Source organism: Harpia harpyja, chromosome 21 (genome assembly GCF_026419915.1).
Source record: "Harpia harpyja isolate bHarHar1 chromosome 21, bHarHar1 primary haplotype, whole genome shotgun sequence".
Lineage (NCBI taxonomy): Eukaryota > Metazoa > Chordata > Aves > Accipitriformes > Accipitridae > Harpia > Harpia harpyja.
The window spans coordinates 283,463-300,041 of NC_068960.1; the positions used below are offsets into that span (position 1 = coordinate 283,463).

The 16,579-nt window shown below is 42.2% G+C and overlaps 1 protein-coding gene across 2 annotated transcripts; it reads right to left on the reverse strand.

Annotated features, from left to right (window-relative positions):
* Window positions 1-1,341: 1,341 nt before the first annotated feature.
* LOC128134930 (interleukin-9 receptor-like) lies at window positions 1,342-15,234 on the reverse strand. Of its 2 annotated transcripts, none has more exons than XM_052773252.1 (9): window positions 14,983-15,234; window positions 7,846-7,936; window positions 7,343-7,451; window positions 5,727-5,920; window positions 4,880-5,016; window positions 4,353-4,527; window positions 3,993-4,107; window positions 2,848-2,932; window positions 1,342-2,352 (listed from the first exon to the last, which is right to left on the reverse strand). In XM_052773252.1, exons 1-9 carry the CDS (start codon window positions 15,139-15,141, stop codon window positions 1,804-1,806), a joined length of 1,614 nt encoding a protein of 537 aa, XP_052629212.1. In that variant the 5' UTR covers window positions 15,142-15,234; the 3' UTR covers window positions 1,342-1,803. The 2 variants fall into 2 exon arrangements, with proteins under 2 accessions (XP_052629212.1, XP_052629213.1); XM_052773253.1 differs by lacking the exon at window positions 14,983-15,234 and adding an exon at window positions 9,367-9,473.
* Between the last annotated feature and the right edge of the window lie 1,345 nt (window positions 15,235-16,579).

The following is a 16,579-nucleotide window of genomic DNA, read 5'->3' on the forward strand; positions in this document are numbered from 1 at the left end:
CTCATTAAGTTTTGTGGTCTCCATTCCATAGCCTTACCTGCAGCTCCTTACTCACATCTGAATATAATTGTTCCCATTCTCCTTTTACTAATATTACCGGTACAGAATACGTTGTTAGCTGAACAAGATTGTATGAAACTGGTTCAATTTCTGTGCAAACATGTTCATAAGCAAGGGCTGTCAAGATCTGAGAGATTTAAGATACAACTGATCTGACAATTTCAGGAAGCATCACTCTAATTCCGAAGATTTGAAATTTGGGACACCAAATCAAGCCACAGTAGGGGGTCTAAAAGTTTGGCATCACCAAAATCCTTCAAGCATGTAGTTTTGTTTTACAGATTTTCTTCTCCAGAGGAAATTATAACAACTGTTAATGACAATAACACCACATTCTTCTCCCGCCATTAGGTTGTGGTATAGTATAAAAAGCACCCTTGATTATAGTTTTTACAAGATAAAAAGCACAAAGGACTAGAAAGGGGATATTTTTTCAGATATGAGAAAAGCCCTTTGCTTACAACACTGAAAACAAATCACTGCTGGCACCTCCTGTGGCTGTCACACAAGTTGGGTGTAAACTCCCTATTCTTTTGCTGCTTTTCTCCCAGATGGAAGGCTTCCCCCACTAGTTCTCTGGCTTAGCACATGTATTTCGGAAGGGTGTCTTGATCTACTTTGTTACTTATAACTGAAATCTTTCTTTGCATTGTCAAAACTGATCAGTGCTAACAGTCACTAGAGAGACAAGGGAAGCACTCCCAAAGCGGAGGGAATGAATGTGACTTGTATGCATGCACGAGCCAGCTAGTGTAGATGCACTTGCACACATTTCAGTATGCTTGCTAAAACTGTTGAGCCCTTTACATCTAGGAGATGTAACTAAGACTCCAGGAATCTGCTTGGTGGGTAATCAATCACATATAGGATATTCTGTGTCTAGGGCAGAAAGTAAACCTCCAGAGATTCAGCTCAGAAAGTTTGTACCTGTTGAGCAGATAGGCAAAGGACTTGTCAATTCTGGAGAAATAATAAAAGCCCTGGAAAGGCAGTGGGCCTGGCCTGTTTTGTAATTAAATAAAGCTTATTTGTGCTATTTTTGCTTTTCCCCTTTCTCCATTAGATCAGCCCAGCCACTTAACCTTGGAATAAATTTTTGTTAAAATCAAAGCAGTACATGGGGCTTAGTTACTGCAAAATAAAAAGTTACAGCCATTCAGGATAATAAAGAACAAGGCCCACTGCCTGATTATCTTTAAATAGTGCAATTATAAATTCTGATGAAATAAGGAACTATTTGAAGTCATCAATATCATATTAAAAAGCAAAATTACACTCTTTAGCAAAAATTGTTTATCATGGTTTTATAAAAAAACATACATAGTTTTAAAATAACAATGGAGTTTAAATCATGGTTCAGCACATTGCAAATATTGCTGCTTTTGAGAGGCACAGAATTCCAATAACTCTTTCTGAGGAAAAACAGCAGGTCTGCTGCTGCTTCCTTAGACTAGGGGGTTGCTGGACTTCTGCTACTGCCAGGAGGTTAATATAGGGAAGGGCATGGTCAAGTGTCTCCTGAGACAGCTGATGTTGCTAGAGTCAGGCCTTGCCATGCCTGTAGGGGTAGTATTTGCTAGCCAGAGGAGTTGGTCACAATCTTCTTCTGAAGTACAGAAATTGAGGATTTACCTAAAAATGATACATGTGTGTAATTGTCTGCACAGTCACCGTTTAAGCCACTTGGGAAGACAGTGTTGGGAGGTGAGAGGACAGCACAAAAACCTTTGCAGGCAGTATTCCTCAGGGAAGGTCACTCTGATCATTCTGATGTTTGACAAGACTATTACCATTGGAGAGCTTCAGTAGTTCAGCAGAAATCAAACCTGTAGTATCATTGTCACACAAGGTACAATAGTCACTACTGCTGAAGGACACATTTGCTATCTCTAAAGATTCCTGAAGCATAAGGAAGTCACCCTTTCCATACTGTGAGTGAGAGGGATAATTCCTTCCCATGCTAGGCGTCTCAAGGTTGGCTTTAATTATTTCAGAGATTTTCAGGCCAACTGTATCATCAGCATGGTTTTGTGCAAACAATATTCCCAGCCTCACTTCTGTCTCCTCTGCTCTTACATACCTGCTGGGAACATACTGCTGGCTTGGACTTGAGGCAAATACAAAGTTTTCTTCTGCAGCAACCAGATTTGTGCTTTCCATAGTTTTCAAGGAGATCTGGGAAATCAGTTCTTGGGCGTTTAGCTCAGAAACTCCATCTGCAGTCACTTTGTTTGAGTTCCTGGCCTCTTCTCTTCCAAGTTGGCTACAAGCCTCATTAGGTCCAACCCAGTCCTAGTGAAAGGATCAATAATTTCAGGACATTTTGCTTAGAGTTGGAGTTTGCAGAATAACTCTTCTTTCTACATGGCTTTGGCACAATAATCCAGAGATTTAGTGCAAATCTACTGGGCAAAGTTAGAGTAATAGGGTAGAGAATCTAGTTTCACAAGATGTCACAAGAAATTTTCAAGATTTTACCTCCAGAATAAACTGCAAGCTGCTTGTATTGCTTTGTCTTTGCAAAGACAGGGTGCACCTTTCATGTTCAGCATGGATAGGGATTGAGTGACTGGAGGGTTTTTTTTTCTGAGGACAGAGAAACTGGACAGAAGCTCTGGTGGTGTAGCTAGTATGTGGAGGCAGGAAACTGAGAAACTATAAACTCCCAGGAAGACTGGAACCATGTGTCAGTAATCCTGCTCAGGAGCTAGAATGATTAATCCCAGAAAAAAAGTCTTCCCCTCATGAACTGAGGGTCATAAGAAAGAAATGAAACTTATTTCTTACCTTAAAATTCCCATTGTGCAAATTATAGAGTGGCTGAAAGAAAGCAGCTGGCGTGGGAATGTTAAAGCAGGAGAGGCTTTTTGCCCTGAAGTGAGAAAACAACACTTAAAATAAAAAAAACAGACAATTTTTTCTGTATTCTGTCTTGATGATACAGCACACTGATTAGATGAAAGCCCCACACTTACGCTAGAAAGATTGCACGAGAAGCCCATTTTGCATGGTTTCTGACATCTCATGCAATTGTTTGTCTGCCTCCTGTGCATGCATTTAAAGTTTCTAGCCTGAAGCATAGTCTTAAAAGTTTCTGAGGAATGCCGTATGCTGCAAACTCAGTACTAGTCTATTACACATTATATGCACCGAGCTATTTCTACATTTGTTTAGCAACTTATTCGAGCTAAACCACTGTTTCTGGAAATGTTTTAAAGAGTTCTAGTTTCAGTACATTTAGACAGAGAAATTCTGCCAGACATCCTAGTCCCTTTGTTATCGAGTCTATCCTGTAAAAATATTTTATCGTGTATTCTGTTTCTCTAAGAGTGATATGTATATGGAGCATAATAATGTATGTCAAGGCAGAAAAGGAAGAGGTAGGAGATTTACCTTTGCTCTGCCAGCATAAAAAATTGCAGAGGATGGTTGAACCAAGGTTCTAGAAACACTTTTTTCTCCATACAACTTGGTCCCAGAACCTAAGAAACACTGAATCTGAGTCAGTGTAGTTTGCCTATATTGGTATTTTATATACTGACTACTGCCAGGTACGTCACAAGTAGCTTCAAATTGACATCAGTTTAAACAGCTTTACGGATTGCTGTGTGCTTGCACTTTTGATTTATCTACACAGAACTTAACAAAAAATTTCCATTGGTTTAAATTTCTTTAACTCCAAGACACCCTCAACCTTGAGCTTTAGCTGAGTTTGGGTGCTACAAAAGCACTTGGTCTCCTTAAGGATCATGTAGTGGGTCATTAACTATCATCAGCCAAGGAACGTCATGTCCCAAGACTGTCAAAAGAGCTTTTGAAGACGGTTGAATCTGTGCAGCAGAAACAGGAAGCATAAGGGATATAAGGACACTTGATTTACCCTCTTCAGGCTATAAAGATCACGGGGAACTTAATGAAAAACTGTAACATACCTTGAAGAAAGCTTGCAGTTCCAACATAAATAGAGTAGAGTGCCAAAACTCAGAGGAATGAACAAGAACTGCATAGTTCTGGTATTTAGGATCTTTTCAGACAGTTTTGGTACACCTAGGAAAAGAATCAGCACAAAAATAATTGAGCAAATGTCTGGAAGTCTAGATAGAAACCCAAAGAACTGAGCAATGCAAATGAAACAGGCTGCTAAAGACCTCAAGGAAAGTGATTTGACTATGAAGAAAACTTGAAGGAAGCTAGTTCTGATTTGAAAAGCTTCATTTTACCAGGTATCTTCCCTTTTTTGGACCATGGACATGAAAAGACATTAATTAAGGAAAAAATAACAATCTTTGTACCTGCTCTTTGAAACACTGTTGTCTTGCTCCACTCACTCCACTGACTATGGTACGAATCCTCATTTTCAGAAATTTTGCAGCGAACTCGTGCAATGTAAGCAATGCCACTGCGAAGCTCTGTGGCTTCAATTTCTATCTGTGGCAGTGAACTGGGTGGTGTCTTGTTCAATGCGATCTGCAAAATATTACAAAGAATTTCTCTTAACAAGGCCAGGCAAAGGGATGGTCTTTTAAATACTCCTGTCCCCCCCCACACACCCCGGCCCCCCTTTTCTTTTCCAAATCCTCTTTTCTTGGATGCGAGAAGAGGGCCTACATGACGATGGATGACTTCTGAATGCAGGGTTCAGGAGAAGAAGATTGAGCAATCTTCAGTATTGATGTTTTATATAAAATCTTTCAGCCTTGATGTGGGAAACCAGGAAGGCCAGCTTAAAACAGCCAGCTCCCAGAAGGCCCTGAGCTGAGTGGCAAGGCCACTGCACCCAAAGAGCAAGGCAGTATCAGTGTGTGCCTCATCCAGTTACCTCCCAGGACATGCTGTACTCCTTATACTGCAACTCATACTGAAGAATGTCAACGAGATACCAAGGCACACTCCACCATATCTGACACTTGCTGGCAGTGGCGTTGCTTTGGATGTTCAAAGGTGGATCAAGTTTTACTGCAAACAGAGAAGCAGGTTTTTTCACAATATTTGGGACATGAACACCACAGAAGGAGATGCATGATACTAGGCTGACTAAAGTCTTTGAAGATAAAGCTGGGTCTAAAGAGTGATACCAAGACCAGCAGTAGACCAAATTAGCTTATGGGGTAGGTCAGAACAGCTACGTAACTGACATAAATTAATGATAACTCAAATAGACCCGGGGATAGTCCTGCAAGCAAAGAACCACTCCAGATGTCATGGTCTGCTTTTCCAACATACCACTAATATAGACAGGCTCTGAGATTTCAAATACTAGAGCATTTCTCTGAAGTACCAGGCCATGGGACATTGAATTAGATCCATGACTTTGATTCCTCGTGACTTCATTTCTTAGGAAAAAACCCCAACAATAGAGGCAATCCAGTTGTACATTATCCACGGCACAAGAAAACATGATGCAGATGAGAAGTATACTTGAAAGGTGCTCCAGAGCCAGCCCTCTCTGAAGTCCTGGAAAAGTCAGAATGGAGAGACACTGGGACTGCATCCTTATGGATGAAGTCCACATAGTGCACTCTCCAGGGATGGGCAGTGGGGCTTGTTTCCATTACTTTCCCTCGCTGTCTTTGAGAGCGAGTAACCCTTTGTTAGAGAGCATATCAGACCTACCCCAAAGCTGCTAGGCAGAGCCTCAGCTCTCAGCTGCCCTGGTTCATACTTACTGTGCTTGCGGGGATTGTACTCTGGAAAGGTAATGTACGTGTGATTATGTCCAAAGAAGTTGCCTTGAAGGGAGACTCTGTAACCATCTGTTTCCAAGATCTGGCTGGCTAAATGGATTGTGCAGTGGTACTGATTCTGCATGCTCTCTGTGGCAGTCAGTTTGCAGCTGGCATTGTGGCCCTTTGACCAGAGGCTGGAAGAATAAAAGGGCTGAAAGTTTCTTTAAAGTCACATGATTAAGTGCTTTTCAGTTTATGAAAGACGGGTAGCAGCTTAGCACAGCACCGCATTCTGGAAGAACATGAACCTCTTTAGTGCAGACAGCAGAGAAAGCAATGCTGAAGCTGGCTGGGCAGCAGTGTTGAAGAGGGAGGAGGGAGATGCCTTTCATAACCTCACTGCTGAGACCACCAAACCTCCCAGGAGCTGCCCCCCCGCTCCCTCTGAAAGTGAAAGCACTGCTGTGTGCTGCTGCCAGGAAAGCAGCTGGTGTAGGGTGGTAGGAGTGGGTAGACAGTTAAGTTACAAGTGCAGGGCACAGAGCTAACAAGTTGTACATTAAAGCCTCTTTTGCTACGAACAAACCAGTACTGACAGCAAAACATGTCAGAGGTTGGTTTGTTGTTTGTGTTGTTTTTTTTTTTAATAGTCACAAGCTTCAGCACAGCATAACAGGACAAATGGCAGAGAACATCATCTTGGGGAAATAGCTCCAAAGAACAGTCTTCTATTACTAAATTATCTAATGTAACCATTTATTAGCAAGTATTTCATGTTGCATGTGACCCCACGATAAACCGGGATACCACAGTTTATCAGCTTGGCATTTTTTCATAGATGCAAAATCCAATGTCATTAAGAGTTAGGCTATTTTTGACTTAACCTTACCAGAACATATGAAGCAGCTAATGTCAGCGTGGCTTACCCTCGTGTAATAGTTCACTAGTTATTGGTAGTCAAGACAACATTATTACATAATCTAAAACACATTCATCTCAAGTTAGCATATCACAATGCTTATTATCCTATCACCTAGCAAACTATTCACCCGATTTCTTCTCTTAGAGGAAAAATTATTCACATAATACTCTAAACCTGTTATTAAAGGTTATATCTCACTGGACTTTCAAAATCCTTTTGTACGTGTATATATATATTAATTTAGATTAAACCACTAGGGTTTAATTTCTAGGCAACAAGACAAGAAGTGGTTAGAAATTGATTAGGCAGCTTCCTGTGGGACGGGCTCTGGAAGTCCCCAGATCATGGGGAGCGGAGGCTGGGATGGGAATGCTCTCTGTGCTGAGAGGCCCCTGCCTGAAGGGGACACTGGACAGATAGACAGACTGCCCTGAGCCAGCATGAGATCACACAGTCGTGTGTGCTGGACCTCTGCTGCACCCCCAAGGCTGTGGGCCCACAAAAGGGTGCAGAGGGAGCAGCTTCCGAGGCATCCCCTCTATGGGGCGATGAGGTGGCAGAGCTAGCTGTGCCACAGGTCTCCGCTGCAGAGGGGACAAAGCCCACAGCCAGGCCCCATCTCTGCTCCTCTGCGCTCTCCTGCCCATGCCAGGGCCAGGGCTGCCACAGACAGCTCTTGGTGTGCATCTCTTACTTGGTGAAATGCAGGTGGAAAGGTCCATTGCCTACGGGCTCCTCCATTGCCCACGTGCAGCTCACAGTAGTCACGTAGTTATTCAGGCAGCTCAGGCTGCCGGGGAACTCTGCAGAGGAAGGAAACCAGAGCTGCATTCGTGTATCACCTGATGAAGCCTTGCTCGGTATATCAAATGCATTATGTGCTAGTGCTTTCTTTACTGACACCTCATCTATCCTTCCTCATGACATTCTTCCTCTCTTGTACTGCACTTCACTGCATGAGATGAGTGTAAGATACAAGGGCAGGGACCTTGGGCAGTGGCTACATTTTTTCTGCTGCCCAGCTTGTCCAGTATGTGCCCAGTTCCCTAGGCCTGGCATTGCCAGCCAGCTGTCCTGGTTCCTAGGAAAGGGCAGTGACAAGATCTTGCATTGCATACTTTAGGGTCTGTGAATGAAAAATGAGCACATTCATGTGCCTCTCTTCCCACAGTGGACCTGTTCCAGATCTCCTCTTACCTCTCCCTCTTCCTCCACCAAAGAGCAGCACAGCAGTAATGCACAGCTGGAGGCCCAGCTGCCACACATCTCCCCCCATTCCAGACAGTATCTAAAACAGAACAATTGTTAGAAGCAGTTTTGTCAGTATTTGTACCAGCAGGTTGAAGCTTTAGCTACATGCTTCTGCCAGCCCTGACATAAGCTGACCTTGACTCTGTCAGAGAGGGCACCAGCTCAGCTATATTATTTCTTCTATAGGAACTCTTCTTCTCATGGCAGTAAATAGTACTTTGCACAGGAATCTAAAGCACCAGCTGCCTGAAAGGAAATCTTTAATTCCTGCGATTTTATCAGGGGCAGGGGGGTGGGGGTGGGGGTGGTGTTCTATCTTTCCTTCTTCCTGCATTTTTTGGCATCTGATTTATGACATTTTAAGAGCAGTAGAGAGCCACAGTGGGTTGGAACAAATGTTTATATTTCCCCGTATCATGTTTCTTACTGTAACCAAAACCAGATGCTTAGAGAAAACCGTAGCAATAGAGGAAGCATAGATATTCTTCCCTGAGAACATTCTCAGCCTCCAGATACTTGCAGCTCAGGGGCCTCCCAGACCAGACAAAACTTCTGCATATTCAAGGCTTCAGTAGTTTTTTCTGTCATGAGCTTGTCCACCACCAGTAGTCACCTGCTGAAAGCCACCTACACCACAAACACTGCTGCCTGCCTTTAATGATGGTTCTTTTTTATCTTGAGGGAGTTGAGTAACTGGTCTTCTGCACCTCCCTTTTCTCTTCACTAGAGGAACACTTGCTTGTCCTGCTGGTGTCACAAAACTTTTGAGGGAGCCTTTCTTCAAGCCACTTGGACTTGTCCTGAGCTAATGTAAAAGGGTGTGAGGTCAGGAACAAAAACTGTTCTAGCCTACAGATTTTTGTTTTAGAAATTCACCCATTTCGTATCTGAACAAAATAAAGACCTAACATAATTTTCTCTCTCTCTCAGACACACAAACACACATACACAAGAAGGTAAAATTTCAGGCAGATAACCTAGTTGCTCATCTGCAGTGTGGGAATCTTGGGGTCATATTTCCTTCTCATAAGTATTTCCTTGCTGAAAAAAAAAAAAAAAACAAAAAACCACCAAAAACCCCCCAACAACCTCCAAAAGACAGAAACAGAGGGAATAGCTGATATGCTCCTGGTCAAAGCACTCATTTAGGATATAGAATACTTAGGGCCTAGTCGTTACTTAATTTACTGAAGGATGGTGTAAGGATATTTGAAGTGTATCTTCTGCAATATGGAACACTATCTCTCTACAAGGTTATGCTGGACTCCTCTTTCTTTTTAACCAGAAATTCCATTCTGTGAAGTCTTTCCTGATAAAGTTTTCATTTTAAATGATATTTTCATTAAAATTCTCTGATTTTATGATTTTCCAGCAAACAAAGTTTAATATGAAGAATCCTGACCTGATCTACTCAGCAATATACAGTGTTTTTTAAAGATGCTTTCAGTTTGCAATATTTGCTGTTACCTTAACGGAGCAAACGAGCCCAGCACCTCTGCAGGTAGTGTGCTGCTCTAAGGAACCCATGACTCAGCCTGGAACTCAGAAAAGATGGAGCGAGTTTGTAGACAGAGACCACTAATAAATATAGACAAAAACTATTACTTGAAAAACTCAAAAAATGTTGGAGGAACACTGTTTGCACTGCTTGACAAGCATGGACACGGAACTGAGCTCTAGGGCTGGGGTAACAAGAGACTGTGAGAATGATCTGTCTTGAAAGAGCTTGGCTTAGTTATTGCAAAAAAGAAAAAAAAAACCCCAACCAAAATTTGCCAGGGGTTATGATCCCTCTTTCAGAAGAAGCTGGAGAAAAGCGAGGGAGAAGTGTCAGGATAGGAGAACCACTAAGTACAGCATTAGCACAAGACCAAATGAGTATAGCCTGGCTATAGAATAAGATTGTGGTTTCTAACCAACAAAGGGTCTGAAGTAGTCTTGAATAGGAGTCAGTGAGAAAAAGCCTACGCTTAGCAAGGATTGTGGTATTTCAATTATTAGGATTGTTTTACTGAAGGGATTACATGATCTGATGTAATCAACAGTAGCAGGAGCTGGACTCCATGCCCAAGTGTATCCTTCCAGTCCCAGATTTCACAAAGCAAGACAGCAGCATCCACATATCAACATCTTTCCTATAATTATGCCTGCTTATGGTGTCCCTTTTCTGAATTAAATAGTAAAATAATTACAATGTTTCAAAAACTGGTAAAGAGAAAAGGAATCTTTCTGGGTTCCACTTCACCACCTCTTCATTTTTTTTTTTTTTTTTTGCAAATATCCTGTTTTGCTGCAGACCTTCTTCAGAGTAGGGGTTGAGAGGAAGTGTCACCATTAGCTGATTTTAGCTGAGGGAGGCTGGGAGGCATGAAGTCTCTCCTGCTTATCATTCTAATCAGGGTTGCATACGATCCCTGTGATAAACACAGTAAGACTGACTAAATATGAAATAGAGAGAGCTGCATTAAGTAGAATTATACATGTGCTTACAAGAACTTGTTCAGGCACACAAACAAACAAACATAGAACAAGACGTATTTCCAGAATATTTCCAGGTAATTGCTACTAATTAGAGAAACTCCCCCCCCCCCTCCCCGCAAGAAGTTCTTTGTCCAGTTCTGCAATGTTTGAAACATGACAGATATTTCCTGGCTCTCCAGCTCACCTGGAAACAAATACAGCATGTTTAAATGCAAATTTGTGTGTTAGAAGCCATGAATGTTAGTCATAAGTAGGCTGTGGAAAACTGAGTTCTGAAAGGCTTATCAGAAAATGATTTGGGGAAATAGCACATAACCAGCTGAATGAAAGTCTGCTGTACATTAATACAATTAGAGGAGCTAACGCACAGACTGTGGATCTATATAAATTAAAAGAAGTGTTATTGCGGCTACATGTAGCATTCATAACACCATTATTAGTTCATTTCTCCTGTTGGGATCCACGCTTTAAACAAAAGTTGCTGGAAAGATGAAAATAGTTCTGAAAAGGGCTATAAGAATGATTTAATCCTGGATAACTTTCCTCAGAAATGAGCAACTAAAGACCAACTAAATCTCTTTAACTTAACCAAAGGAAAGGCTAAGTAGTAACTTCACACCAGCCATAAGTATCTTACATGGGAAGATTATTTCAGGTAGGAAAAAAGTCTGTTTTGTTTTGGGTTTTTTAAAATCTACTAGAGAAAGATGGAAAGAATCCAGTAGTTGGGCACTGAAGGTAGATACAATTAGACAGAAACAAAGTGCAGAATTTGTATAAAGGGGAACTATCTTTATTGCTGAAACTGTTTGCCTAAACATATGATCCAAGACTTGTAGACTATAAATCTTGGTTAGGTACCTTAAAAAAATAATAATAAAAAAGGCTTAGCTCAGATGGAAGTTATGAAATTGGTGCAGGACTTAGTTATAATTGTCCATCCTAAAGTGACCACGGTAGTGTTCTCCTCTTAACATCAGCAGTCCTCAGCCTTGCAAAGGTAAACCTATAGTACCACATCCTAAAAACCTGGTTCACGAACAGGCCCTATCACTTCTCAGTAACTGCCAGACACTTCCCACTTATGAAGAAAGGAAATAATTGTACATTTTGTAGTGTTCAGGGGAAATGCTAAGTGCAGGCATAGAGACATATTAATGAGGTCATTTGAATAATGTCTGCTGATGCTTGCAATAAGTTTGGCCTTACAAGAAAATAGCTGCTAACTTTGTTTGCTAGAATCCTAGAGATGCTCCGATGCCTTTTCTCATCTTTCACACTCACTGTGCTTCCCACCTGGTTCAAGTCACTCAGCTGTGGGAAAAGACTTGCGACATTACCCTAAGGCAGGTTGAGCTGATGATAGCCCAGCCTGACCACAGATGAACTGTCTTAGCAAGTCCCAGAAGAAAATGACTGCTTTGGTGAAATTCTCTTCCTCTTATGTAGGTCAATATGAAGGTTCTGATAGGCCATGTAGCAAAATTTAAATTGCATATTAGAAAAAAAATTCTTTACTGAAAGGGTTGTCAGGCATTGGAACAGGCTACCTAGGGAAGTGATGGAGTCACCATCCCTGGAGGTGTTCAAAAAACTTGTAGATGTGGCACTTCGGGACATGGTTTAGTGGGCACGGTGGTGTTGGGTTGGTGGTTGGACTCGACCTTAAAGGTCTTTTCCAACCTAAACAATTCTATGATTCTATGAAAATGGACATGGTCAATTCAGACCTCAGCTCCTCTTGGTGCTGGACAGCAGACAGCCACAGAATGGGACAAAAATGAGGCAAGTGCAAAAGCACTTTTCAATTTCAGTGAGAATGGATGGGTGAAGGGCTTCTTGGTGACATGGCAGGCATTCATCATTTTCCCAGTGACCATCATCTCTGAACAGTGCCTGTTCTTTCTGCAGGAGGAGGAAAGCAAGAAGCTGATTACCAAGCCAGGAAACAAGCAGAAACTAATAAGGTACCAGCACCATTGCAAGGCAACATCTCGTTGGCATGCCCTATATCCAGTGCTAGCAGCAAAGGCACTATTACAGCAGCTGGGGGACTGGAAGACAAATCAAATCACTAGCCAGGCTGCTTGATGCTTTTTTGTTGTTGTTCTAACACCCAGTTTCTGCAACACAGCTGAGTTGTGGGTGAAGGCAGAAAAGCCCTGTGAAAACTGTAGGTGTGGGAGGTGTCAGAGGAAGGGAGAAGAACCACCTTCACTCTGCAGGAAAGAAAGAGACCACATGTCTGAGAGAAAGCCCTGAACTGATACACCAGGTATGCTGCCACCAGTCCAGGTGTTGGTTCAGCACCAGAAACTGATTGGTGACATCAAGTTCCCAGGTGGTCTCAAGCAGGTTGCAATGGTGTTTCCGTCCTTTCTGTATGTTTCCAGGGCAGAGTTCTTCTGTCTGTTATCTGCTTAAGGAAATGAGGCCTTACAGCCATGCCTTTCCCCTCCCCTCCTGTGGTTCCATCAGCTGCCTCCATGTCCCAAAAGTCATTTCAAGTCATTTTAACAAGAATTTGTACAACACAGATTTTCCAAATGCTCTCAACTGCTTATCAACAGAAAGACAAGTGATTGACTGTTATTGCTGTATCTGTTTGTATTACCAGAAATCCATATTCAAAGTTCTGGCTAACCCCCACATTCGGGGTCCAGTAGAACACACAATAAAGGTGGCCTTTGCTTTTAAGAATTTATAGGGTAAAATAAATTATTTGGTAGATACCACTGAGCAACAAAGTAATACAAGAAGGTGTCAGCACAGTCTCAGCATGTGAGATATCATCTGGGTTTTGGCAACTTGGCAAAGCAGAGCTTTAAGAGGAGACTTGAGCTACCTCAACCTCATTCTTCAAGACAATTGTAGGCAGCACCTTCAGTATGTAAGCAGTAGCATGGAGGAAGGTTAGGAGGAGTTGATTTGATGATCTAGTGGGAAGTGGAATCATAGAGAGAGTTGACTTCTTGATACAGAAGTGAGAGACGGCAAGAGGACAAGGAGAGGCTGTCAGTGACTTTGAAAGTGGGGACAAGAAGACATGTTTGATGTGATAGAGAAAGGGAGATAGAAAAATTGTGTAGAGAAATGTAATGGGTTCAGTGACAGACACAAAAAAGGACCTTTGGATGACTACAAGACAGACAAGATCAGCTTCACAAAGGCCTGATAAAACATGAAATTGAGGTGTCATACAAGAGCACGAGCAAGAATTTCATGTGGAGATGTGTGCGTAAGATTCTTCAACATGCTTGAGTACCCTTTGATACATGTAGTGATATTATATGCCAGCCCACAGCAGACAGCCAGCACTCCTAGGTTCTATTCCACCTCTGCCATCAACTTTTATATAGATTGTTTTGTCAGTGCAATTTTTCTTCTTGCAGCTCACTCATATGGTCTGCTATGCTCACCTAAATCTCAGAGGAAGTCAGAAGCTTCAGGCTCTGATTTTTTCCAAAACATGGTCTGCTCGCTCTCCGTCCAATAGCAAGATACAAGTGGTGCACGGTGGGAACAGACACAGCAGACCTGAAGCCTTGAACACTCTGTTTCCACTCCTTACATCTTAGCAATTAGTCATAGATGACCTGCCCCTCCCTTGGCCATAATCCCTTCCTTTGCTTCAACCTCTTCCAGAGGCAGCACCAAAATGCACTAAAGAAAGGCAGGACACTGACTCGCACCTATGAAGTAAACCAGCGACAGCAACAGCGTGTCTGTACCAACATGCACATCCCCCCCTCCGTTAAGGTTAGCTGCAAGTGCACATTCTCCAGAGTGATCCATTGTGCTACTAAGTGTGGTTGTTTATTGTGGGCACTCCTTCAATCATCCCTGCCTACAAGAAAATATTTTGTATGTCCTTTAAGAAAAATTAATGATAGATTATGTACCTCCTGAATACCTAGTCCTCTAAGCACATGTCTGACAGAAACATGTCAAGTGCACATAGCAGACTCACACGATCAGCACGTGAACTGCTGGAGAATAAGGAAGTAGTAGTAGGATTTCCTCATCTGCACAGATTATCAGAGAGAACCCCATATAACCAGTCTTTTTCTCTCTTCATCTTTGGAAAGCCATTTTTCCACAATTTGATGCTCGTGAACAGCTATGTACCTTTAGATTTGACAGACTTGGATCCCAGAGGCTGAAAAAAAGCTGCTACAAAGGATGACTATTGGAATAAAGCAATATTCATACACAGACATATATATACATACATTTAAAAAAGCAGATTTTTGTCTGCAAATGCCCAAATATTAAGGGCTATTTTGGCTGGATTCATTTACATTCACCCGTTTCAATCAGAGAAGAGTACCTAAAAATCATTTGTTCAAGATGGTGTGTCTTTCTAGCACAATCCATATCAGACTTAACACAATAGTGTCATTTTGTGCTCAGCAAGCTACCAGAACAGAAGTGCAAAGACCCTTCTGGTGATTTTCTTGTTCTGGGTTCCTAATACAAGAAACAGCATAGAATTTCACATTTAAGTAAAAAGAAATTATTTTTCAATATCTTGGCTCAGTAGATGTATCCTATCATTGTTTACTGGCAGGCATAGCACATAAGTATGTTAAACTGTCTTACCAGCTCAAAGGAAACTTCACTTTTCGTTCTGCTTCTGTCCCTTGATAGTTTAGGCTGTGTGGTTTGATGATCAGACAGTAGCAGCAGTGGCATAATAAAGCAGAGCTTACTGTGCCTGATTTTAAAGATAATCTCAAGAACCAGTAAAAAACTGCTCATATTATCAGATTGAGGTAAAGTAGCTGCATCTGCAATTACTCATCAGTGATGGAGAAACTGAGGAATTTCTGTTAAAGGGTTAACATTTAAAAGCCCAAGTAATTTGCTGAATATAAAAGTACCTTCTTGCAACATTTGTATAAAAAAAGGCCAACAGAAGAGCTCTCTAAGTGACCTAAAGCTGTTTCTTAGCCCTGTCTAGATGTGAGATGAGACTGCTTCCATCCAAGGCCTCTGCCCAACTGTGCTCAGATGCCTGAGGCATCCCTGAGCTGCCCTGTCCTGTACTTCTTCCATAGCATCTTGCTGCACTGTACTAAAAAGGGCAACTCTAGAAGCAAAGGCAAACAAGCATTGCAGTGCTTCCATGTCCAAATCCTAGAGTGTGTAAGGAACAGATCTTTCCATACCCAGCTGCAATGCTGCAGTGGTAGCATTACAGCCAGGATCCATCAAGTCAGTCATGTACATGGGTCTAGTGCCAGAGAAGGGGAAGAGAGAAGCAGGCAAAGCACAGACTGAATAACAGTCTGCCAGTATTAGCTTTAGGGGCCAAGAGACAGGAAGGCAGGGGCCGTGCAGAAATGGAGACAGACGTTTCCAAATGGGTACTACAGGTTGAGTTATGGTGCTTCTCTCAATACCTGCTTTTGGGCCTTCCCCATCCAATAGGGCTCTGCCAACTCCCAAGAGGCCCCATGGTTACCCATCTAAATGTATATTATGCTTTTTACAGTTACAACAATCCTGAACAGGAGCAGAAACCCCCTAAATTGCAAGCAGCCTTCAGCATGTCATTTAAGCACGTAACACCCGCTGCCTCAGAACTGCCCAGATGCCTGGAGTTCACCTGCTGCAGCAGAAAACTTCTTGTCTCTTGTAGAGACAAATTGTACCCCTGCATCTTCCCAGCCTACTGCTGCAGGTCACCATAAAGATGCTACAGCCATGTAAGACCCACAGCTTTTACCACATTCTGCCTACATGGCCAAACAGAAAAATCGGTACAAGAGTGCAGCAGCAGTTTGTCTCAAACAGCAAAGCACAAACTTCTTTTCCCAGTTTCCTTTCCTATTACTATTCCACAATACAGAGCAGCATTTCTGACAAGAACATCACACTTCTCTACGAGTTGCCTTTTTTCATACTTCCCCCATATCCCAAGTGCCATTCAGCCCAAAGACCACTAACTGAACTCCTGCTCTCTAAAGGCCCCTCAGACCCTTGTTTCATGTTTTCCAGGACCCATTTACACCTGTCCCACAATTAGCTTTCATCAGGTGAACAGTGTTTCTCACCAGGTGATTTGTTTCAAGTTGCATCTACCTTGAAGTTCTTTTTTGTTTGTTTGTTTTTGTTCAAAGTGCTCCATTTGGATAGACATCCACTGTTTGCCTACTGTGAACGCAGTACCAAATGCATATGTTTTGCTATCTCC

Excerpts from the sequence above, each read along its gene's own strand:
- LOC128134930 (XM_052773252.1), bottom strand. The coding sequence starts at position 15,141 with ATGAGCAGTTTTTTACTGGTTCTTGAGATTATCTTTAAAATCAGGCAC. Across the intron at positions 7,452-7,845 it reads TGGTGGAGGAAGAGGGAGAG|AGTTCCCCGGCAGCCTGAGC; the intron begins GTAAGAGGAGAT and ends CTTCCTCTGCAG. Across the intron at positions 4,528-4,879 it reads AGTACAGCATGTCCTGGGAG|ATCGCATTGAACAAGACACC; the intron begins GTAACTGGATGA and ends AATATTTTGCAG.